Here is a 24,030-nt window from a genome sequence, read left to right as displayed (position 1 = left end):
GCGAGTTCCGTAGTTTAACTAGGTTCTCTGTGAAGAAGTACTTTCTTGTGTCTGGCCTGATCTTCCAACATTCAGCTTCTTTGGATTTCCACGAGTTCTAGTGTTACGAGAGAGGGAGAAAAGCTTATCTTTATCCACTTTCTGTACACCATGTATACTTTTATACACTTATATCATGTCTCTTACTTCCCTCTTCCCTAACTAAAAAGCCCCCAATGCTGCAACCTTTCCTCATAGGAATAGATTTTCACGAGGACTTAAAAAAAAAAAAGGAATCGCAAACTATTTGGAAATGTAGAGATCTGAACTTAAGATTGAAAAAAAAGGAGAGAGTGAAGTTTGCAGAGTTGCCCATCCTCCAGACCCCCCAGAAATTGTCAAAATGACCCCTCCCTTCACAGCTTGTGAAGCTCAGCCCCAAAAATGCCCTATACACTTGACAGCTGCTTTCTTTTTTAGAGGGGGGATATCTTTTTAAATGCAGCCACCACCGAAAATGACAGCTGTGTGCCTTCATTCTCCTCTCTCCTGCTGCATAATATCTCGTAGAACCTGCCCATGTCTTGATGCCACAGGGTCGTGCCCCTTGCCCCCAGCAGCCACCAATGTGGAGAGAGAGCCTGGAAATACATAAAGTCATGACACTAGAATACGATCTGGTTTGGCCAGATTATTTATTTCCCACTTTATCAGGCAGCTTGCATAGGAAAAAACAACAGCCATAATACTAAGAATTACTGTGAAATCAACAATAAAAACGCACTGAAAAGATGTAACTATAAAGATAGAGCACAGCTAATTTGTGATGCGGGCTTGTCTATTAAAATGGTGAAATTGGTTTATGAAATGGCTTCTGGGATAAAAAGATTTCAGTGTCTGTCCAGAGAGGGAGCTTGTCAAAACTCCTCCTAGGAAAGAATTCAATAACTCTGGTACCTTAGATGTGGGGTTAGATCAGTGGGGGCTGGTGGCTCCATGTCAGTGGGGCAGTGGAATCTGCTCCGGGTTTTCATCCAAACTTTCAAGGAGCTGTCTAAGGTGCTTGAAAGTTCTGACGAAAACCCAGAGCAGATTCCATTGCCCCACTGACATAGAGCCACCAGCCGTCACTGGCTTAGATGTTACAGTCATCAAAGTGTATAGTAACTCCTCCTTCCAGTGCTGGAAAGATGGTTTCACTGGAGATGTTCCTCAGTGTATCTCTTTTCTCCTCCTCCCCCGCAAAAAAGGCTTCATGAAGAAGAGAGAACGGGAAGAAGAATCTACCAGAAGCTGAAAGGGTCCACAGTGATGTCTCAGGCTGATCAAGAGCGCTCTACAAACAAGACATTAGTTGAAAAAATGTTTGGTGGCAAAATTAAGACAAGAATCCGTTGTCTGAAGTGCCTAAAAGTCTCTTCCAGAGAAGAAGCCTTCACAGACCTTTCCTTGGCTTTCCCACCAGCTGATAAGCATGTGCCTGTACCTGCCAGCAGGACCTCTGTTTTACCTGTGGAAGAAATGGGCCCACAGACCTTTCAGCCAAGCATAGAAGTGCAAAGCAGTGTGTGTGATTCACCAAGGAGATTAGCTGAGCCTACTGCGCCAGGAGAAGATCCCTCCAAAGTGTTGCCGGTTGAAACTTTGGGGCCAGACATGCCTTTCCCTGTGAGATCGAGGCAAGATGGCACTGGTGTGAAACCTGCTGAAGACTCTATGTTGGCTTTGAGGGGGCAAGTTCACGGTCCCAAGGCCTCCAGGTCTGTCCCCGACTTGATAAATTATTTCTTATCACCTGAGATGCTGACAGCAGAGAACCGGTATCACTGTGAGAATTGCGCATCCCTTCAGGATGCTGAGAAGGTGGCTGAACTAACCGAGGGGCCTCACTACCTCATTCTTACCCTGCTGAGGTTCTCGTTTGACCTGAGGGCCATGAGGAGAAAGAAGATCCTGGATAACATCTCTGTCCCGTTGATGTTGAAGCTGCCGGTCCTGATGTCCTCAGAGGACCTGAGCGGCACGAATCCTCCAAAGAGTGCAGGGCGTGCTTCGGCTTGCCAGGCCTTTGCTTCGGTGGTGTACGACCTCTGCAGTGTGGTGGTACATTCCGGAGTCTCCTCGGAGAGCGGCCATTACTATTGCTATGCCAGGGACTGTGAGGATGTGACAGCAGAAAGTGACCCAAAGAATGCTTCTTGGGGCATCGCCTCGGAGAAACCTCCAGATGTTGCGATCCAGTGGTACCTCTTCAATGACACCAGGGTCTCCTTCTCTTCTTTTGAGTCAGTTAGCAATGTGACCTCCTTCTTGCCGAAGGACACTGCTTATCTGCTGTTCTATAGGCAGAGGAGGAGCCGATCAAAAGACGTGGGGCGTGGGGCCACTGCAGAGTCCGGCTGGGTGAACGGAGACTTGCACTCTCCAGATAAAAGCCTGATGGAAGCCATTGCAAAGGATAACATCCTCTACTTGCAGGTAACATATGCTAGCTCCATTGTCATATATTCCAGGGGTCACCAGTATGGCACCCTGCAGGTGTTTTTGGACTCCAGCTTCCATCAGCCCCAGCCAGCCTGGCCATTGGTCCAGAATGATGGGAGTTGGAGTTTTGCAGCGCCTGGAGAGCACCACACAAGCCATCCTTGATATATTATAGTTCTGGTTTGAGTCATCCTGTGCTCACAATGAGCCAAAGCTGCATCTGGTATGCCAGATATTGGCATACTTGGAGTAACCCTGAGGTTTGCTGATATCCAAAACTTTTTAGGGAAAAATAATCTACAAGGGGGTGAAACCCCCCCCGTAATAACTCAGTGCCACGGAATGTTGCTTCAAAGAAAAAGTCAGCTGGGTGAGAGGGTGGAATAAAAGAGATACATATTTAGTTATCTGTCTATCTAACCAAATATGATCTCTGATGTTGTCTGAGAAGGTTATTTCTTGATCTACATTGCTTTTAAATGTATCCAAAGAAGGAAGAGAGCTGCCTGCCCACTCCTCCAAAAAACAAAATCTGAAATAGAGGAGCGCACGCACGCACGCACGCGCGCGCACACACACACACACACACACACACACCTGCCTACCTAGCAGAGCAGCCCATGCTCACTGGCTGTGAAATACCTAATATAGGAATTTAGGAAGCTGCCTTATGCTGAGTCAGACCATTGGTTCGCCCAGCTTAGTAGACACTGGCAGTGTCTCTCCAGAGTTTGAGGCAGGGAGTTTCTCCCAGCCCTGCCGGGAGATGCCTTGCCTGTGTGGTCCGGGAGTGGGGGTGGGGAATGGATTAGAGGGATTAGAACCCTGAATGGGAGCATTCAGCACTGCAACGTTTTGTTGCAGAGCCTCATTTGTTAAGTGATAGCCAACGTTGTTGCCTCCAGATGTTGTTGGACTCCAACTGCTCCCATCAGCCAGGATGATGGGAGGTGGAGTCCAACAGCAACTCGAAGGCACCATGTTGGATACCCTGGGTTAGATATTTGTTGTTGGCAGTCTCCTAATTTGAGATTGGTATGCTGCCTGAGTTTGGTTTGTGGTTTTTGTTTTGTGTGTATCGCAGGAGCAGGAAAAGGAAGCCAGAAGCAGAAGTGCCTACATCTCAGCCTTGCCCAAATCCCCTCTGTGGTGGAAAGACTTTGATGGCGGCGATGATGATGGCTCCTCGGGGGGTTGTGGGCACGATCCTGGCGGAGGAGGATCAAGCTCTTTTCACGGACTCGTCTTCTAGCAGTGCCGTTTTTGCCCCAAACTAAATAGCTAGCGCTAGTGTAACCATCAAGCAAAAGCTCCTCTGTGCTCAGCAACCCTTTGGCCTTTCCAAATTCTTAGTAACAGGAGAGCTAGGCCCCCAGCGGGCAAGACAGAGCGCCACAGTGGTTTTAATGCTCTTGCCCTACCTCTCCATGGAACTCTGGGAACTGTAGTTTTCTGAGGGGTGGTGGCGATCAGGGAATTCCCAGCACCCTCACAGCACTACACTTCCTAGGATCTGCAGGGGGAATACTGCTGAACTGGGTTTGAAGTATACTGAAGTGCCCGCCTACACCTCTCCTTGCAGACGTGTTGGAAATCCTTATTGTGAAGCCCCCTTGGGGTGTCCATGTGTGTGTGTCCGTGTTTGTCTGTATCTTTTTTCAGTCAGTTCAGGGAGGACCATGCTGCAAGCTGCACTTAAATCTACAACTCAAGGAAATTTCCAGTGACATAGACGCTTCTTGTTGTGATGCCTTTTCGGAGCAAAGCGGGGGTGCTATGGTTTGAATCTTTGTCCTGATGGGAGTCCTCATTGCCATGGATATTTTGAGGGTAGGTAAAGTTGAAAGAAGTGGGAGCTTTTGGGGGAATAAGGCAATATGGAGGCTTATCTTCAGGAGAAAGGGCAGCACAGTTAACAAGCAGGGTTAGCCTTGGGTATTTAGGCATGCCTAGATTGAATATTAGAATGATGTTCATACCCTCTTCCTATATACTAGATCCTGAAGTTCCTGGACTTGCTAGCAGTACCTTTGGCTGGTGGCTCCATGTCAGTGGGGCTGTGGGATCCATTCTACGTTTTAGTCTGAACTTTCAAGGTGCTTCCTTGAAAGTTTGGACTAAAACCCGGAGCAAATTCCACAATCCCACTGCCATGGAGCCACTAGCTAAAACTGCTGCCTCAAGTATCCAGCCTGACCCTGTGGGACATGAGGGCCCTGGTAAGACCTCCTCTCCCACCTACCACGGTGCTCAGAAGGGCAAGGCATGCCTCCCCCGGCTGCAGTAGCAAAGGAGCTGCCCTCTACTCTTGTTGACCTAGACCAGGTGTGGGAAACCTTTGGCCTTCCAGATGTGACAACTACAGCTCCCATCAGCTCCAGTAAGCATGGCTAATGACCAGGGATGTTGGGAGTTGTAGTTCAGCCACATCTGGAGGGCCAAAGGTTCCGACCAGGAAAGCCCCCTGTATTTTCCATAAGAGGGAAAACCAACATTCTTTTTTCAGTGCAACATTTGAGATGACAGTCTGGGCTGAGATTATTTTCTCTTCTCCCCACTTGCCTTCCCCTATCAGTATTTTAGTAGACTGTGGCTCATGTGGTGTCTCTGAAGTATATAAGGGCAGATGTTGGTAATTGATTATTTAGCTGATTTTTTTTTAAAAAAAACCCATGGCTGTAACCCAGATGTAGAGCTCTTTTGCTCTGCGAACTCCCTGCTATCAAGCTCTATTCATCAGTTGCCCAAATCCACAGTTACAGGCAGGCTAATATTTTCCGTTTCCATATAATGGAATACACTAATATATACAAATACAAAAATTACCTCTCTTTTTTGCCTTGGCAGTACCTCTGTGGCAATGTTGTTCATTTTTACTTCCTCCAGCAAAGCCCACATGTTGACCCTTGAGAGGGATGGTGGGTATGGCCAGGCCTGCTGCCACAGGCAGCCAGGTTGGACCCTTGCTAAGTGCCTCTGTGGCCTGGAGGGGCCCCTGCTACAGATCATAGAGCGGGAGCTCCCAGGCACCGCCCCCCCCCCAAAAATACAGGCAGTGTGGGCTTAAATAAGCCCGTCTGCCCCACTTATTTATTTATTATTTGATTTATATCCCGCCCTTCCTCCCAGCAGGAGCCCAGGGCAGCAAACAAAAGCACTAAAAACACTTTAAAACATCATAAAAACAGACTTTAGAATGCATTAAAACAAAACATCTTTAAAAACTTCTTTCACATTTTTTTTTCAAAAAAAAGGTTAAACACACACACACACACACATATTAAAAATGTTTAAAAACATCTTAAAAAGCAATTCCAACACAGATGCAGACTGGGATAAGGTCTCTACTTGAAAGAGGAAGGTCTTCAGTAGGAGCCAAAAAGATAACAGAGATGGCGCCTGTCTAATATTTAAGGGGAGGGAATTCCACAGGATGGTTTGCATGTCAGTATGCACACCCTGTGCATTGCACATGCATGCCTGCCATCACACAAGATGGTGGCAGGGGCATTCCTAAGGGATTGACATCCCCAATGCCATCTTGGGTGATGGCAAGTGGGCATGTGCGCAATGCATGGGACGTGCGCACCGACATGGGAGGTAGGTCAGGCGGGTGGGCCTCTTTCAGCCCCACACCGCCTCTATCGGGGGGGTGCTAGGGCATATACCGCTGCGCTCATGGGGCAGGCTGGTGCCCAAGGGCGTGGTCATGCCTGGCACCAGCCCTGGGGGTGGCTGTCTGGTAGAGCACCTCCTTGGCGCACAGAAGGAGGAAGGCCATCACTCCGTGCTAGAACATCTGCCTTGCAGACAAAAGGTCTCACGTTCAGTTCCTGACATCTGCAGTTAGGGCTGAGAGAGACCCCTGCCTGAAGCCCTGGAGAGCTGCTGCCTGTACTGAGCTGAATGGCCCATTGGTCCGACTCAGTATCTGGCAGCTTCTTGTGTCCCAACTTCATTACCTGGCATCTCCGTTTTTAAAGCAGGGATGGCTACCCTGTGCCCCTCCAGCTACTGTCAGACTGCACCAGGTGTGGGCAACCTTTGGCCCTCCAGCTATTGTTGAATGACATCTCCCATCAGCCCCAATAAGCATGGCCAGGGATGATGGGAGTCCTACAACACTGGGAGGATTGAAGATTAGCCACCACGGATCTAAAGAGTGGGTGGGGGGATCTTGTTTTTCAGGGCTGCCTTCCATTGTGGGCAAGTTGGCAAGGGTCACATGCAGGTTCATGCAGAGCTGCTCCGTAGCCTGACCATGGAGCTCAGCGGCTGGAGTGTCTCTTGGCTCCATGTGCTTCTGTCTCTCATACTTCTGGGGCTAGATCACAGCAACAATGGGAGAGATGGACAGAGGGGAGAGAGACAGATGGGGGCAGGGCCAACCAGCAGAGGGCTGCGAATTGGGTGGAAAGGAAAGACTTTGATGGCCGGGTCTGGCTTGCGATTTGCTGGTTCTCCATTCATGTTTTAAAAGATCTCGAGGAGCAAGGATAGGAAAGATACTGAAGCCTGGGGCCCTGGTGAGGTGCTGCTAGATCGAGTAGACCGTGTCTTGGGCTGGATGGACAAATGGGCAGGCTGTCTTGGTATCGGGCATAAGAAGAGCCCTGTTGGATCAGGTCAGTGGCCCATCTAGTCCAGCATCCTGTTCTCACAGTGGCCAACCAGATGCCCATGGGAAGCCTGCAAGCAGGACCTGAGCACATGCCCCTCCTGCTGTTTCCATCAACTGATATTCGGAAGCATATTGCATCTGACAATGGTGGCAGACCACAGCCATCATGGCTAGCAGCCACTGGTAAAATGGAAATGGACTGACTTCAAGTCAATCCCGACTTATGGCAACCCTATGAATAGGGTTTTCATGGTAAGCTGTATTCAGAGGGGGTTTCCCATTGCCTCCCTCTGAGGCTAGTCCTCCCCAGCTGGCTATGGCCTGCTCAGCTTGCCACAGCTGCACAAGCCAGCCCCTTCCTTGTCCGCAACTGCCAGCTGGGGGGCAACTGGGCTCCTTGGGACTATGCAGCTTGCCCTCAGCTGCACAGGTGGCAGGGCACATAACCCCTGAGCCACTCCCTGTGGGGGTGATCTTTAGCTGGCCCCTGACACCCAGGAGACACGAGTGGGGATTTGAACTCACAGACTCTGGACTCCCAGCCAGGCTCTCCTCCCCACTGTGCTATACCAGCTGTGTAGCCTCCATGAATTTGTCTTCATTGTTGTTATGTGCCTTCAAGTCGATTACAACTTAGGGTGACCCTATGAATCAGCAACCTCCAATAGCATCTGTCATGGACCACCCTGAAAGCAATCCAAGTTGGTGGCCATCACTGCCTCTTGTGGGAGCGAATTCCATAGTTTAACTATGTGCTGCATGAAGTCCTTTTGTTTGTCCTGAATCTTCCAACATTCAGTTCCATTCAATGTCCACAAGTTCTGGCGTTATGAGAAAGGGAGGAAAGCTTTTCTCTATTCCTTTCTCCAGGCTGTGCATAATCTTAGTCGCAGCTTTGTATAAGAACATGAAGAAAGCCCTGCTACATCAGACCAAAAGGCCCATCGAGTCCAGCATGCTGTTCCCATGGGCATCTGGCTAGCCACTGTGAGAAGCCAGCAAGCAGAACAGCATTCTCTCCCATCAGCAATTCCCAGCAACTGGCATTCAGAAGCAAACTGCCTCTGTGACGATGTAGGGAGAACATGGCCATCATGGCTAGCAGCCATTGATAGTTTAATCCTCCTTTTGTCTGTCCTGAATCTTAGGATCATAAAATCATAGAGTTGGAAGGGGCCTATGAGGCCATCAAGTCCAACCCCTTGCTCAATGCAGGAATCTAAGTTAAAGCATACCTGGCAGGGGGCTGTCCAACTGCCTCTTGAAGGCCTCCAGTGTTGGAGAGCCCACCACCTCCCTAGGTCATTGGTTCCATTGTCATACTGCTCTTAACAGTTAGGACGTTTTTCCAAGATGTTCGGTTGAAATCTGTCTTCTTGCAACTTGAGTCCATTGTTCCGTGTCCTGCACTCTGGGACAATCGAGAAGAGATCCCAGCCCTCCTCTGTGTGACAACCTTTCAAGCCCTTGAAGAGTGCTATCATATCTCCCCTCAGTCTTCTCTTCTCCAGGCTGAACATGCCCAGTTCTTTCAGTCTTTCCTCATAAGGCTTTGTTTCCAGTCCCCTGATCATCCTCGTTGCACTCCTCTGAACCTGTTCCAGTTTGTCTGTATCCTTAAAGTGTGGTGTCCAGAAGTGGACACACTACTCAAGATGAGGCCTAACCAGTGCCAAATAGAGGGGAACCAATTTGTTCTTGATAAATACATGTTGGTTTCTAGTAATCACTGCATTGTTTTCAAGGTGCTTACAGATTGACCGCTTTATAATCTGCTCCATAATTTTCCCAGGGATTGATATCAGGCTGACTAGTCTGTAGTTCCCCGGTTCCTTCTTCTTCCCCTTTTTGAAGATTGGGACAACATTAGCCCTCCTCCAATCGTCTGGCACTTCACCCATCCTCCACAGTTTTACAAAGATAATAGACATAATAGATGAAAGATGATAATCTTCCAATAGTCAGCTTCATTGACTGGCCCTGGGTTCCATTGTTATGAGAGAGAAAATCTTTGACTTTTCCAATTTCCCCTTGTTACTTGCCTTTTTTCTAAAGTAAAAGACCCCAGAGGGGAGCTGCTCCAAGCCTTTGATCATTTTGGTTGCCATTTTCTGAATCTTTTCAAGCTGTACAATTTTGTTTTGAGTTGTAGCAACCAGAACGGTACATGGTATTTACACCCTAGTTTTTTATAACTGCATAGGGTACTCATAGTTTTATTTACAGTTCCTTTCCCAACGATCCCTAGCTCAGAATTTGCCTTTTTCACAGTGCCATACCTTGGGTCAACTTTTTTATGGAGTTACTTATTTAGACATTCTGTATACTGCTTAATTACAGTTGTCTCCAAGTGTTGTACATGAGACTCAATACAGTGATTAAAAATGAGTTAAAACTATAAAATCAGAATTAAATTAAAAAGCCTGCTGGAATTAAAAAAAAAGTCTTCAGTAAGTACCAGAAGTTCAACAGGGAGGAAGCCTGTCTGAGCTCAACTGGAAGGGAGTTCCATAAAATTGGGCCCACAATGTTGGATGCATGGCATGGAATGAGGCATGCATCTGAGCCATGGAGGACCGCTAACAGTGACTCCCCCAGAGACATCAGTGATTGAGCAGGGATCTAAGAGATCCTCCCCCTCCTCTTCCCCTTCACCCAGAGATCCCAGAGCAGGTTAATACAATTTTAAAATACGGCATTAAAAACAACCTTTGTTGTTATGTGTCTTCAAGTCGATTATGACTTATGGTAACCCTATGAATCAGCGACCTTCAATAGCATCTGTCATGAACCACCCTGTTCAGATCTTATATGTTCAGGTCTGTGGCTTCCTTTATGGAATCCATCCATCTCTTGTTTGGCCTTCCTTTTTTTCTACTCCCTTCTGTTTTTCCCAGCATTATTGTCTTTTCTAGTGAATCATGTCTTCTCATGATGTGTCCAAAGTATGATAACCTCAGTTTCATTATTTTAGCTTCTAGTGGTAGTTCTGGTTTAATTTGTTCTACACCCAATTATTTGTCTTTTTCGCAGTACATGGTATGTGCAAAGCTCTCCTCCAACACCACACTTCAAATGAGTTGATTTCTCTCTTACCTGATTTTTTCCCTACAATTACAAAATAGGTCCTATATCAGTTATCAAAGGCCAGGGTAAAGAGGTGCATTTTCAGCATTCCCTGAAAACTGTACAGTGAAGTTGCCAGACTTAGGCGGTCCTGGAGGTATCCTGGGCCTGAGTTAAGGGCCTTGTCAATCAATATAAGAACCTTGACCCTGGCCTGGCAGTGTAGGCACCCCTTGCAAGCTTTTGAGTACCAGAGTTGTGTGCCAGTTATAGTCTGTCTCCCTCAACAGTCTAGCCACAGTATTTTGCACCAGCTGGAGCCTCCAAATCAGGCTCAAGAGTAGCCCCACACAGAGCACATTGTAATAACCGAGACTTATGTTTGCCCACCACAGTGCCAAGATCTTTTTCCTGCTCACTTACTCCCACTTCAGGCCCATTAGTGCATATGTGATGTTAGGATATCATTATTATTATCCTCTATGTGCACACATTTTATGTTTGCTTACACAAGTTTGTTTGCCTACATTGCTTACATTTTAATGCCAAATGCACATATGGCAGGGAGACATGGCCTCTATGGGCAGGTGATTAATCGTATTGGCATAGTAATGGTTCTATGTTCTGTATGTTGAACACTTTGAACACCTAATGCACTGTGTAAATGTTTTCATTAGGGTTATAAATAACAAATCCCTCCCCAGGCTGCCTCTGATTAGGCTAGTTAAGAATGTCGATACAAGAGCGTTGCTTTTAGGCACGTCACATTTATTTAACAGCAATATTTTTTTTAAAGTATCTAGGTTAAGCGCAAGATCAGTTTTACAGGGTAAGTGTGTCAAAATTGTATTTTTTTTAAAAAGGAAACTCACAAAGAATAAATTAATAATTTAAAGGATTAGCAATCTTTAGCGACTAGAAAAATTAATACCAGCTCAAATAATGACACAAGACAGAAACTTGCTGCATACATTTTTTTTTTTTAAAAGAGCATTTTTGTCCATCTAAAAAAATTACTTTTATGAAATAAAACACCCCATTTCTCCCCCAATCACCAAAACAGTCATTCATTTCAGGACATTCACAGCTACAAAACTACAATGTTTCTTTGATTCAGCACCCTTAAAGCCTCCTCATCAAACAGCTTTTGGGACACTATAAAATTTACCTAAATGTTTGCATTAACAATAGAATGTTTCCATTATGTAGAACCTTGGTTATTTGAACCCTGGTTTCTGAATAGCTGAATTTGATGGCTTTCCATGCGGCTACCAAATCAATTTGGCCATTTCTAAATAGCCTTTTATTTATGCGAATACCCAGTTAGGTGAATCCTTTCCAAACTATATAGTACAATTGGGTGGCCAGCAGCCACTGAATACTAGAGCCCCTCTTCCTGTTGGAATACAAACCTATGATGCAGTGGTGCCAGGTTAGCAATATGGAATCTTCCAAGCAGATTCTCAAAACACTTATATTTATTACATTTATATACCGCCCCATAGCTGACATTCTCTGGGCGGTTTACAGCACTTGGGGGTTTGCTCAGAATGCTTGAGTAAGTAGGAAGGATGCCTGCCTCTTCCACCCACCTTTGGCTGCTGTTGCAGTGAAGGCCAAAGAAGCACAAAACTAACTGTCCTGGTTGAGGTAGTAACCACATTATGAGCTGAGAGTCTACATCCTCTTCATCTTGTCGCAGAGCTTGATGACCATTGGCAAAAGTGCTGTCTGGTGAGCCCCCCCCCCCCCGGGGACTTTCTAGTGTGGTGTTGCACCTTGTCATTGTGGGCAATTTTAAATGGTGGGCTTGTTGCAGTTCCCTGCCCCAAGTGCTAGACATGCCCATACCTGTGGCAGAGTAAATGGAGCCCAGCTCAGAGCAGGTATGAAGGTTGGTGGTCCTGAGCATGCTGGGCATTGATCTTGGGCTACCCTGGGCCTGTCTGTTCAACACACTCCCACCCCCACACCTTTTCCATGTGCTATTTGTCTATAGTGCATTGGCCACAAAAGGAATTGTTACGATGGTGCCTCTCAAAATTTAAACTCTCAAATGGTATGCTGCTCTGGGGCCCACTGAATTCTCATACAAAAGGTTGCATATGTTGACCATGGCCCCTTAGGATAGACCTACTTCCTGTCAAAATCTGATTGCATGGCCATCATGTGATCATGCACATAGCATTTGTTTTGACAGCTGGGGGTGTCATGTCCAGCTATGTGGCCTTTGTTTTTGGTCATGTGACTGACTGCATGTGGGTCACGTGGTCCCATTTGACCAGAAGTAGAGCCTTCTTACTTCTTGCATGTATATAGTAATTCCACCCCAGCACAGTGTGACTTTCCCATAGCCCTATGAATGACAAATGGAAGAAGGGAAGAATGGTTGGCAATAAGAATGTAAGAAGAGCTTGCTGGATCAGGCCAAAAGCCCATCTAGTCAACACTCTGTTCTCACAGGGGACAACTAGAGACGCATGGGAAGCCCACAAGCAGGACCTGAGCACCACAGCATTCGGCCTACCCGCACTTTCCAGCAGTTGGTAGTTGGAGGCATACAACTAAGTCCTACTCTCAGGGTACTAGACCTACTGGAAATTAATGAACCTAGGTCAGTCATGTCTAATAATTTCAGTGGGTCTACTGTGAGTAGGACTAGCACTGAATACCACCCTTATTGTATTAGAGTGAGTTTGGCAGCAGGGTGAGAAGGCCAGGGTACCTCACTCTGCCCGTCTGTTCCCTGATTTAAAGAAAACCTAAGCTTTTAATATATTAACTACACAAACAATCATGCAGGTAGGAAGCCAGCTGGGCTATGGGGGCTTTCCAGTGTTTTGCACTGTCTGTAACATGTATGACTGTCTGCCTGTTGGACAGAAGTTGTGAGTGTACAATGAGCTTCTGCTTCTTCTGGAACAGGTTTGTTTCCTTGAAGCCAAGATGGCTGACCTCAGAAGCTGAGGGAGGCAGAGAGGGTTGTCGAAGAGGCCTTCAGGGACATTACAGCTGTATCCCATTCCCAGGATGATTGCTGTCCCGCTATCATGGAGAATGAGGGCCTTTGGGTAGGACAGCGTCTATCTGAGGGAAACAATTCCTTAGAACGGACCCATTCCTTGGGGGACTACCAGCTATCCTCTTCATGGCAAGGATACTTCTTCGGGGTGGTGGTGGTGGAAGGATCCTAGTTGTGGGTGATTCAATAATTTGGAACATTGATAATGGGGTGTGTGATTGGCGTACAGACTGCAGGATGATTTGTCTGCCTGGTGTGAAGGTTGGGAATGTTGTCCGTCATCTAGATAGCTTGCTAGATAGTGTTGGGGAGGAGTCAGTGGTTGTGGTGAATGTTGGTACCAATGACATAGGGAAATGCAGTCGTGAAGTCCTGGAAGCATGCTGAAAGCCAGGACCTCCAAAGTATCTTTCTCTTAAATGCTACTGGTTCCACGTGCAGGACCAGTTAGACAGACACAGCTTTGTAGTCTGAATGCGTGGATGAGACGATGGGGTTTGGAGAAGGGGGCTTGGATCTGTTAGGCACTGAGGAACATTTTGGGACAAGCCAGGCCTGTACAGAAGGGACGGACTCTACTTGAACCCGGATGGAACCAGACTGATGGCAAAATCAAAAAGGTGGCAGAGCAGCTTTTAAACTAGTTGTGGGGGGAAAGCGGACACTAATTGTGGGGGGAAAGCGGACAGGAGATGAGGAGGGTCCAGTTCAGGACAAATTGATGAAAATATAAATGGGGCAAGCCTAGAACTAGGTGTTTATTTATTATTTGATTTATATCCCGCCCTTCCTCCCAGCAGGAGCTCAGGGTTGTGAGTGCAGGGGCACAGGATAGCAATTCAGAGGCCAAAGTAACACGGGCCAAACCAAAAGTGCCAAAGACACTTGAAGAGAGACACTGCATATACAGGCAGGCCCCACTTATATGGCAGGTTCCGTTCCGAACTGCCGCCGTAAAGCGGAAATCACCATAAAGCGAACCCCATTGAAAATAATGGGGCGCGTTGCGCGAAAATGTCACAAAAGCGTAAAAACGGCCCTAAAACAGGGAATTTCCACTCATTGAAAGCCGCTGCATCAGTGGAACGCCGGAAAACGGAACGCCGGTAAGCAGGATGTATTGGAGGTGGTGTCACTCTTTATGTGAAAGAGGGCACTGAATCCAGAAAACTAGAACCCCTGAAAGAGGCAGATTCCTCCACAGAATCGTCGTAGGTGGTGGTACTGGACCCCAAGAGTAATTTAGTACTGGGGATGGTCTATCGTTTCCCCTGATCAAAATGCTTAGGAAGCTCTTGAGATGAAAAATGAAATTGAGGAAGCATCCAAACTAGGAAATGTTGTAGTCATGGGTGGCTTCAACTACCTTGACACAGACTGGCTACATATGTGTCCCAGTCATGACAAAGAGGTAAAATGTCTAGATACCTTAAATGACTGTGCCCTAGAACAGTTGGTCATGGAACCAAACAAAGGGATGGCAACCTTGGACTTGAGGGGCATCCAGTATCTGGTGCGAGAGGTAAGTGTTGTTGAATCAATTGGGAGCAGTGATCATAGCGTTATTAAACACACATGGAAACAGCCAATTACCAAGAAAATCCAACATGGTCACATTTGACTTCAATAGAGGAAACTTCCCCAAAATGAGGGGATTGGTAAAAAGAAAGGCAAAGTCAAGATGTAATCTCTCCAAATGCTTAGGAGTTGTTTAAAATCACAATATTAGAAGCTCAACTGGAGTATATACTACCAGAGCCAAGAGGATGCTGGTATAGTTCAAAGAAGCTATTAGAGGCAAGAAGTCTTCCTTCAAAAAACAGAAGTCTTGACTGAATGAGGTGAATGAAAAGAGACACCAACTCTGGCAAAAGAAGTGCAAGAAGACAATAAGGGATGCTAAAAAAAGAATTTGAGCACATTGCTAAAAACATAAAAGCCAACAACAAAAAGTCTTTAAATACATTCAAAGCAGGAGACTGTCTATGGAGGCAGTTGGATCTTGGATGACAAGAGAGTCAAAGATGTGTTAAAGCAGGATGAGAAGATTGCAGAGAAGCTAAAAAAATTCTTTGCATCTGTCTTCACAGCAGAAGATATAAGGCTGATCCCTGTGCTTGTACTAACTTTTGCAGGAAGGGAGTCTGAGGAACTGAGGCAAATAGTGGTGATGAGAGGTGAAGTTCTAGGCTTAACAGACAAAATAAAAACTGACAAATTGCCAAGTCTGGATGGCATCTACTCAAGAGTTCTCAAAGAATTCAAATGTGAAATTGCTGATGTTCTAACAATATGTAAGCTGTCTCTCAGATCCACCCCCATACTTAAGGACTGAAAAGTGGCCAATGTAACACCAATTTGATCCCAGAAATGACAGGTCACATAGCTTAACGTCTGCCCCAGGAAAACCAGTAGAAAGTATTGTTAAAGATAAAATAACCAAGCATATAGAAGAACAAGCCTTGCTGAAGCAGAATCAGCATGGCTTCTGCAACGGTAAGTCCTCCCTCATTAACCTATTGCAGTTGAGAGTATCGACAGATAGAGGTGATCCAGTGGACATAGTGCACTTGTACTTTCAAAATGCTTTTGACAAGGTACCTCACCAAAAACTCCTGAGTAAGCTCAGCCATCATGGAATAAGAGGAGAGGCCTCTTGTGGATCAGAAACTGGCTAGGAAACAGACAGCACAGAGTAGGAATAAATGAACAGTTCTCCCAATGGAGGCATGTAGAAAGTGGAGTCCCCCCAAGGATGTTTTTTAACTTGTTCATAAATGCTCTAGAGTCAGGGGTGAGCAGTGAGGTGGCCAAGTTTGCTGATGATACTAAATTGTTCAGGGTTTTTAAAAGAAAAAGGGATTGTGAAGAACTCCAAAAAAACCTCCCCAAACTGAATGGGCAATAAAATGGCAAATGCAATTCAATGTAAATAACTGTTCTTATGTATATTGGAACAAAAAAAAAATTAATTTCACATATACACTCATGGGGTCTGAAGTGGCAGTGACTGACCAGGAACGAGATCTTGGGGTTGTAGTGTATAGCTCAATAAAGATGTCAGCCCAGTGTGTGGCAGCTGTGAAAAATGCAAGTTTGATGCTAGGGATCATTTGGAAAGGTACTGAAAATAAAACTGGTGATATCATAATGCAATTATATAAATGTATGTTGCGGCTGCATTTGGAATATTGTGTGCACTTCTGGTTGCCTCACCTCAAAAAGATATTGTAGAGCTGGAAAAGGTTTAAAATAGGGCAACCAAAATGATCAGGGGGATGGAGCAACTCCTCTCTGAGAAAAGGTTGCAGCATTGGGGGCTTTTTACTTTAGAGAAAATGTAAGAAGTGACATGATTGAAGTGTTTAAAATAATGCATGGCACATGGGTAGACGTTTTTCTCCCTTTCTGATAACACTTGTGGGCATCCAGTGAAGCTTAATGTTAATATTCCAGACAGACAAACGAAAGTCCTTCACACAGTGCAGAGTTAAACTATGGAATTTGCTCCCACAAGAGGCAGTGATGGCCATCCACTTCGATGGCTTTTAAAAGATTAGACAAATTCATGGAGGACAAGGCTATTAGTAGCCATGAATGGCTAGTAGCCACTAGGAGGCAGCATCCTTCTGAAAACCAGTTGCTGGAAACCGCAAGAGGGGAGAGTGCTTGGTGCTCAGGTCCTCCTTGCAGATTTCCCATTGCGGCATCTGGTTGGCCACTGTGATAACAGGATGCTGGACCAGATGAGCCACTGGCCTGACCCAGCAGGCTCTTCCTATAGTACTAGCCCTTAATGGGGAAACTCAACAGCAATGGCACTATCTTGTATTGCTAAATGTTGCCAGAAGAAGAGGCAGGCTGTGTGCTTTCAATTGCAGCTGTAGTGCCTTAGTTTAGAGCAGAATATTAATGTTTCAATGAATCACAAATTCAGGTCTGACCATTTTGACCAAATGGGAGCTCCAATGGCTTGTCAGTTAAAAGTCTGCTATTCTGAGATCCAAATGGCAGGCAGAGGGGCCCAATTCATACACTATTCAGAGGGTGAAGGGGCTGCTTTTAGTACTGCTCCTGTAAGTCAGCTTTTCCCCAAATCACTGGAGCACCAAAATGGCAGCAGCTATGCCAATGCGGCCACCATACTGTGCAGGCATTCTGGGAATTGGTCCATTCTCACTGTGATGACAAACCAGCATCTGCTTGTCTCGTTTTATCATGCAGGTGGGAACTCGCCTTACCGAACATTTGTCCAATAAAATGAGATCCCTGCACATAGAAAACAGCATGTCCAGGAGGCTATAAATGTGTGTGTGTGTTTAAAAAAAGCAAACCTTTCTTAGTCTCACAGGAAGCTTAGGAACATGGCAGATGGTTGTGGAAGGGCTATAGCTCAGTGGCAGTTTGCATGCATCCACTTTGCATGCAGAAAGTCCCAGGTTCACTCCCTGGCATCCCCAGGAAAGAGTGGGAGACTCCCTGCCTGAAATCTGGGAGAGCTGCTGCAAGTCAGTGTAGACAGTACTGAGCTAGATGGGCAAAAGGTCTGACTCAGTAGAAGGCAGGTTCCTGTGTCACATGAGCCTTCAGCTGCAGCCTGGAATGTTTCAGCTCAGGCACAGGTCTTACCACTTCAGTGAGAACTAGATGCGAGAACCTGGCAGGAGGCTCAAGTTCTTGATTAGGTTTGGGGCTGCAAAAATACAGATGTCACTGGAAACGTTGCTACAAAAATCTGAATTAAAAAACCAAAACCTTTTTATTTCAGATTTTTCCAAGCTGTCAGAAACTGGGAAAACTCTCGACCTTTTTTTTAGAATACAAGTTAATTTTTCTATTACGTTTGCTGATGGATCTGACATTGCAGGTAGTGGCAGATTTTCATCATCGTTATTAACCTTTCTGTCCCACCTTTCTTCCAAGGAGCTCAAGGTGGCGTACAAACATGGTTCTCCCCCTCCTGATTTTATCTTCACAACAACCCTGTGAGGTAGGGTAGGCTGAAAGACAGCAACTGGCCCAAGGTCACCCAGTGAGCTTCATGGCTGAGAGGAGATCTGAACTCTGGTCTCTCAGGTCACAGTCCAACACTCTAACCACTACACTGCACTGGCTCTCCTTTCATTGTGTCCATTGCAGTGAAGGCTGTTTCACATTTGTCATTATTTTTATCCCCACCTCCGACACATTCATTGTTTTTCCAACAGACAGAATTCATCGCTGATCTACATGGTCGATAATTTTTCGTCCCATTTGATGATCACAGTGAAACTTCAGAACAGGGCAAATCTTCAGCATCCTAATTCATATGAGGCCTCTACCATTTTGATTAATGCTTTTAACAGGGTTTTGATTCAGCAAGGCATAGAAATGTCCTTTCATTACACTTTTAACATTGGTTGCTGTGATGCAACAGTGGTGTCAGATGTAACACCCTAGTAGATAGGGCCCATCTAAAATACTCCTCCAAACTATAATCCTCACAACAGCCCTGTGAGGTAGGAAATTGAAACATCACCTTTATTCTGGGGTTGGATGACACCAGCAGCTTATTATTTTATTGAACAATGTACTGTAAAGGTAAGACTGTCCAAACAGCCTGTCGCAGACTTTACCCACAAGCAGAATGCATGAACAGCCAGGAGTCCCACAAAGCAGGTTCATCGTCCTGCAGGATGGAAAGGATTGAAAAGCAGAGGAGAGATCTGAGCAAAGTCAGGGATAAATGTCAGAGTGGGACATTGAAGGGCTGTACTCAGAGCCTTTTATAGTTTTTAGGCAGCAGAAAAAAGAATGACCTCAGCCTGAACAACCAGAGGCCCAAGGAGTCACTGCATGTCACCTAAAGCCAAATCCAGGTGCCATTCTAATGGCCAGGGCCAGGCTTGCACTATACGACTAGAGAAGGAAGAGTGATGCCCATCTTTTTGACATGAGCTTATACCTGGACTGGCAAGAGACTGTTCTGCTTCAGACTGCAGGTAGGGGAGTGCGTGCCTGCCCGCAGAAAGCCAGATGTGTTGCCCTAGCTTTTTTCTTGCCATCCTAGATTTCTATGGGCAGGGTACCCCCTTCTGAAATTATATGGTGCACTTACAGTTGTACCACCTCTCACCTCTTGCATGTGCAAACTAAGTCTTTGCGGTGGGTGGGAGACAGGTATAGGCCTGGTGTATGCATAAACAGTGCCTCTAGTGTAGGAGTGGGGGGACCTGTGGTCCTCCAGATGTTGCTTGACTACAACGCCCATCATCCCTTATCTTGCATTCTTGCTGGCTGGGGCTGATGAGAGTTGTGGCCCAACAACATCTAGAGGGCCGCAGGTTTCCCCACACCTTCTCCAATAGCACTTTTGTAGGAGATACACACGTTACCCACCAGTTGCATTGTTACCGAGGTTCCTTTTATTTTCTGTACCGGGGATTACCACGTTCCCAGTTCCTTGTCCCAGAGGTGGATCCAGACTGGATTTCCACTGTGAACCAAAAACCTTACCCTGCCCTGTGGTTTATATTACACATGTCCTGAAATAACAATTGAGAGCACCTAAGGAGACAGTCCGGGCCTAAGAAAACATGTAGATGGCCATGAAGCCTATATGGAACCTGAGCATATAGAGGCAGTATACCTCTCAACAGCAAACAAACAATGGCCCTGCAAGTTTTCCAACTGCTGGCTTCACATAGAAAGGAAATGCAGGACTAAAAGGACTCATCAGCAAAAGTCTGACTCATCCCAAAAATTTTTAAATCTGTCTGAGCTGAATCCCACTGAATTGCCAGGTAGGATTGCCCACACACCAGCACTCCATCCTGCAGAAAGATACACGCATGCTTTTAAAAAAAAAATCTAGGCCTTGAAAGAAATCCTTTTGTAAAGGTGCGGCTGTTTTTAACAGTCACAAGATCAGTGCACAGGTCATGACATCATATAGTCAGTTTTCACTGTTTATCCATAATTACCGGTAAGCTGATAAAACAGTGCAAGAAAGGGAACACAGTGGGAGAAACTGAGGCTCCAATCCTAAGCACTTTCCTGCAAGTAAGCGCCACGAAACATTATAGGACTTACTTCTGAGTAACCATGCATGGGATATTAGGGCTGTGTTGTTAATTACTGGCATAAAGGCCACAAGGCAGGCCAATACATCAGATTTATCCTTGGCTGCTACACCAAAGGTACAGAGAGGAAAAGAGATTCTGTTCAGTGCAGGCTGGCTTCAAAGAGTCAGGTGGAATGAGGTAAGCAGGTCTGGCATGCAAGGAGGCAGCAGAGTTAACACCAAATGATTACCAGAAGCATATTCTTAGACCCCTGCTGTGATCCATCAGGTCTTACCCACACAAAGAAGCAAGCCCCAAGTAACTACATTATTTATCTCCTTCCTATATGGGGAAAACACAGTTGGAATAGCACAATGGGGAGGAGAGCCTGGCTGGGAGTCCAGAGTCTGTGAGTTTAAATTCCCGCTCGTGTCTCCTGGGTGTCAGGGGCCAGCTAAAGATCACCCCCACAGGGTGTGGCTCAGGGGTGACGTGCCCTGCCACCTGTGGGCAAGCTGCAGAGTCCCAAGGAGCCCAGTTGACCCCCAGCTGGCAGTTGCAGACAAGGCAGGGGCTGGCTTGTGCAGTGGTGGCAAGCTGGGCATGCCCTGGCTAGCTGGGGAGGACTAGCCTCAGAGGGAGGCAACGGTAAACTCTCTCTGAATACCGCTTACCATGAAATCCCAATTCATAGCATTGCCGTAAGTTGGGATGGACTTGAAAGCAGTCCACTTCCATTTTTCATATGGGGAAAACAGTTCTGGTGCGATGTCCTAGTAATTCATCACATGAAGGCTGCGATCCAAATCACACCTGGGAATAAACGCCACTGAACACAGTGGGACTTACTTCGGCATAGGACGGTGCTGTTAAGTGCCTTTGTGTACGCACCATGGGGAGGCTTACAACTACAGAACTGCCTTAGTATGGTGGCACAGTAGGAACGAGGGGCAGTGTATAGCCTGGTTGCACCTTGAGGTGAACGGCCATTGCTTTACTAGCAGAGCACATGCATTGCATGCAGAAGTTCCTACATTCAATCCTCGGCATTTCCAGTTAGAAGGATCAGGTAGCAGATAACAGGAAAGGGCTTTCTGCCTGAGATCCTGGAGAGCTGCTGCCTGTCAGAGTAGATAATACTGGGGTAGCTGGACCACTGCCCTCGACATAATGCAGCTTCATGCACAGAGCTCTCCGTGCAGTTACTACTAGAAAATGGGTTGCACCTCTTTATCAATTAGCCTTGACTACAATGGCAGCCTGTTTCTGTCTGATGATTCCCTCCCTCCATCCTGACAATCCTAATGTCCACTCCCTTTTCCAGGGTCTCTGACTTCATGTCATTAGATGTAGAGGGATGAAATCATCGCACCATGCAGTTACTAAATTCTCTCTATAGATTTGCAGAAATGTCCAGCTGAAAGGCATGGGGGCCATAGCATTCAAAGCCACTGCTCCTTCATGACACCCACAAGCCCAGTGCTGTTATGGCTTCTTGCAGCATCCTCTTGACATCCGTTCTTCTAGTCCTTTGTGCTAATAGGGAGGGCGGATCGGTCAATGATTGTGACATTCATGTGACTTCCGGGTAGTTTCACACCTCTTCATCAAGGGGCAACTCACAGACCCACATGGCATGTTGAGAACACGGGAGCAATGGTCCCATGCATACTTAACCTGCAGTCATAGTGTCACAGAACTTGAAGCCACTTTCAGAAGATTTTTAGTGGGGTAGCAAATATGAGCTAGGCCCTCTTTTGCCATTATCTAGACACAACTTGGTTATCTTGAAGATTACCATAAGACCTAACAGGGCACTTTTGTTGACATTTGGAAAATGGATCCGTTGTGTGTGTATGTTTCAGACCAGGTCTATGTATCAAGACAACGGGCAATTTCCAATGCACTCACTGCAGTGGTATAATTGCAAATATTCAGCAGATTTCCCCAGTTTTGCCACTTTTAAATGTGAAATTTCATATTTGAATTTGTATTTTGAAAATGTAAAATTTTGTTTCAAAGATTTGAGTGCATTAGATTTATTGGCAGGCATTGAATGTCAGAGGGGCTACTTCTGGAAACAGAGTATCAGACTGGATAGACTTTTAACCCAATCTGACAGGGCTCTTCTGACGGTCTTAACTATTAATCTCCTAAGCAGTCAGACATCAAACTCAGTCACCTACTAAACACAACTGCACACTGGCTATCAAACACACTCAAACGTCAATGGTTGAACTCAAACATTATTGAATATTCAACAATATGCAAGTATTCAGAAAAGATTTGACATTAAGATTTGCAAAGAATCATAGAATATAAGGCCATTGAGTCCAACCCCCTGCTCAATGCAGGAATCAAAATCAAAGCATTCCCGACAGAATCTTGAAGGGAATTTTGGGAGAGGAAATTCATGTCAGCTTAAGCAAGCACACATTTATCAAGAAACTGATATATGCCAATGAGTTTCCTTCTACCCCAACTCCACAAGGAAAACGTTTAAGTGCTTTGAGGATAAGAGTTCCTATATTTTGCACAGTAGACAAAACCAATGCTTGTAAGGGCTTCATTGAAAAACAAAACACGATTACAGCCAAAATAGTTGCCCATTTTCTTTTTCTTCAAGAAGGACAGGAGACAGAAGAGGGAGGCAAGGGGAGACCAAAGATCCCAGCAGAAGCCTGGCATTCAGCCAAACTGGCATCACTTTGGCTCACAGCAGGTGTATGCTGAGGAAAATACAGTGGTGGCAGACACAAGATGGGTTCAGCGATGGTTGAAAGCATGCAGGGCATCAAGATTCCCAGTATTGCTATGTTGAATTTCCCAGAAAATTTATCCAGAAAGAGCTCTGGCACCTTTGAGCATGGCAAACAGTTATCAGCCATGTCTTCCCCTGAAGTTAACTTTGCTTTCTAAATCAAGAGCGTCACCTGGGCCTTAGCAGTCCTTGCTGAACGATGGCAGGTGGCCTAGCCTTGCTGGATGGAATAATTTAGTCTTTGCCCTTCCAGAAGGCTTCCCCTCTATTCCACCTGTTACTACTTCACCGCCTTGGTGGGCTCTGAAGACTGCCGGACGTCGGTCCATTCCAGCATAGTGCTTTGCAACGCTTGTGTCTTCTCCTTGTCAACTTGCACGTAGTCGACCTTCTCGTCTGAGGTAACTGACGATGTGGAGGGCTGACCATGGGAGGAAAGCACAGAATAGCTGAACTTGGTTGTACATCAACACCAGAACAGTACAGCGGGACGGGGGGAACCTTTTTAGCCCGAGGGACAGACCACTCATGGGCAACCTTCTAAGGGTGGCTTACCATTGATGAGCATGGCCAGAGACAAAAAGTGGATAGATCAACAGATGCGATTGTTGCCTTTTGTATGGGAGGCTACGTTCAAGCCATGCACAATTCAGAGGCTTCTATGCAGAAAGAGCTTGCTTGAACAGGGCAGAACATTCCAGGACTTGTCTGCACCCCATTTGATCGATGCCAGTGATTCCCAAACTTTCCCCCCCACAGACTACTTGAAATTGCTGATGGTCTTGGCAGACCACTTAATGATATTTCTGCCTGCTGTAATGTACTGTGCTAGATGCCGTATGGTTTTTAATTGTATTTTTATTGCTTCTTTTATGCCTTATATTGTATTTTATTGCATTGCAATTTGTATTCCTTAGAACTCGAACTGTAACGCATTAAATTCAAATAAAAAACAAAAGAAGCAATGAAAATACAATTAAAAATCAGTATGGGTATTTATTGCAGACATGCCATGGACCACCTGAATGAAGGTTATGGGCCACTGGTGGTCCAT

General features: G+C 46.0%; 2 protein-coding genes across 6 annotated transcripts in view; one reads left to right on the top strand and one right to left on the bottom strand.

The window, feature by feature from the left end:
• USP35 (ubiquitin specific peptidase 35) overlaps positions 1-16,359 on the top strand; it is a 62,905-nt gene extending 46,546 nt beyond the window's left edge. For all 4 annotated transcript variants that reach the window (XM_061628979.1, XM_061628977.1, XM_061628980.1 and 1 more), the window contains 2 exons: positions 1,230-2,457; positions 3,548-16,359. In XM_061628979.1, coding sequence (XP_061484963.1) covers positions 1,230-2,457; positions 3,548-3,715 — 1,396 coding nt within the window. In that variant the 3' untranslated portion in view covers positions 3,716-16,359. The remainder of the gene's footprint in view (positions 1-1,229; positions 2,458-3,547) is intronic.
• GAB2 (GRB2 associated binding protein 2) overlaps positions 10,920-24,030 on the bottom strand; it is a 200,602-nt gene continuing 187,491 nt past the window's right edge. The window contains exon 10 of one of the 2 annotated variants that reach the window (XM_061628983.1): positions 10,920-23,397. In XM_061628983.1, the coding sequence (XP_061484967.1) occupies positions 23,257-23,397 (141 nt within the window). In that variant the 3' untranslated portion in view covers positions 10,920-23,256. The remainder of the gene's footprint in view (positions 23,398-24,030) is intronic. The other variant, XM_061628982.1, reaches the window with a different exon arrangement.

Source organism: Rhineura floridana, chromosome 5 (assembly GCF_030035675.1).
Source record: "Rhineura floridana isolate rRhiFlo1 chromosome 5, rRhiFlo1.hap2, whole genome shotgun sequence".
NCBI classification, from domain to species: Eukaryota; Metazoa; Chordata; class Lepidosauria; order Squamata; family Rhineuridae; genus Rhineura; species Rhineura floridana.
Note: the sequence above shows the minus strand (reverse complement) of the source record. Positions and strands in the feature narration are given on the sequence as shown.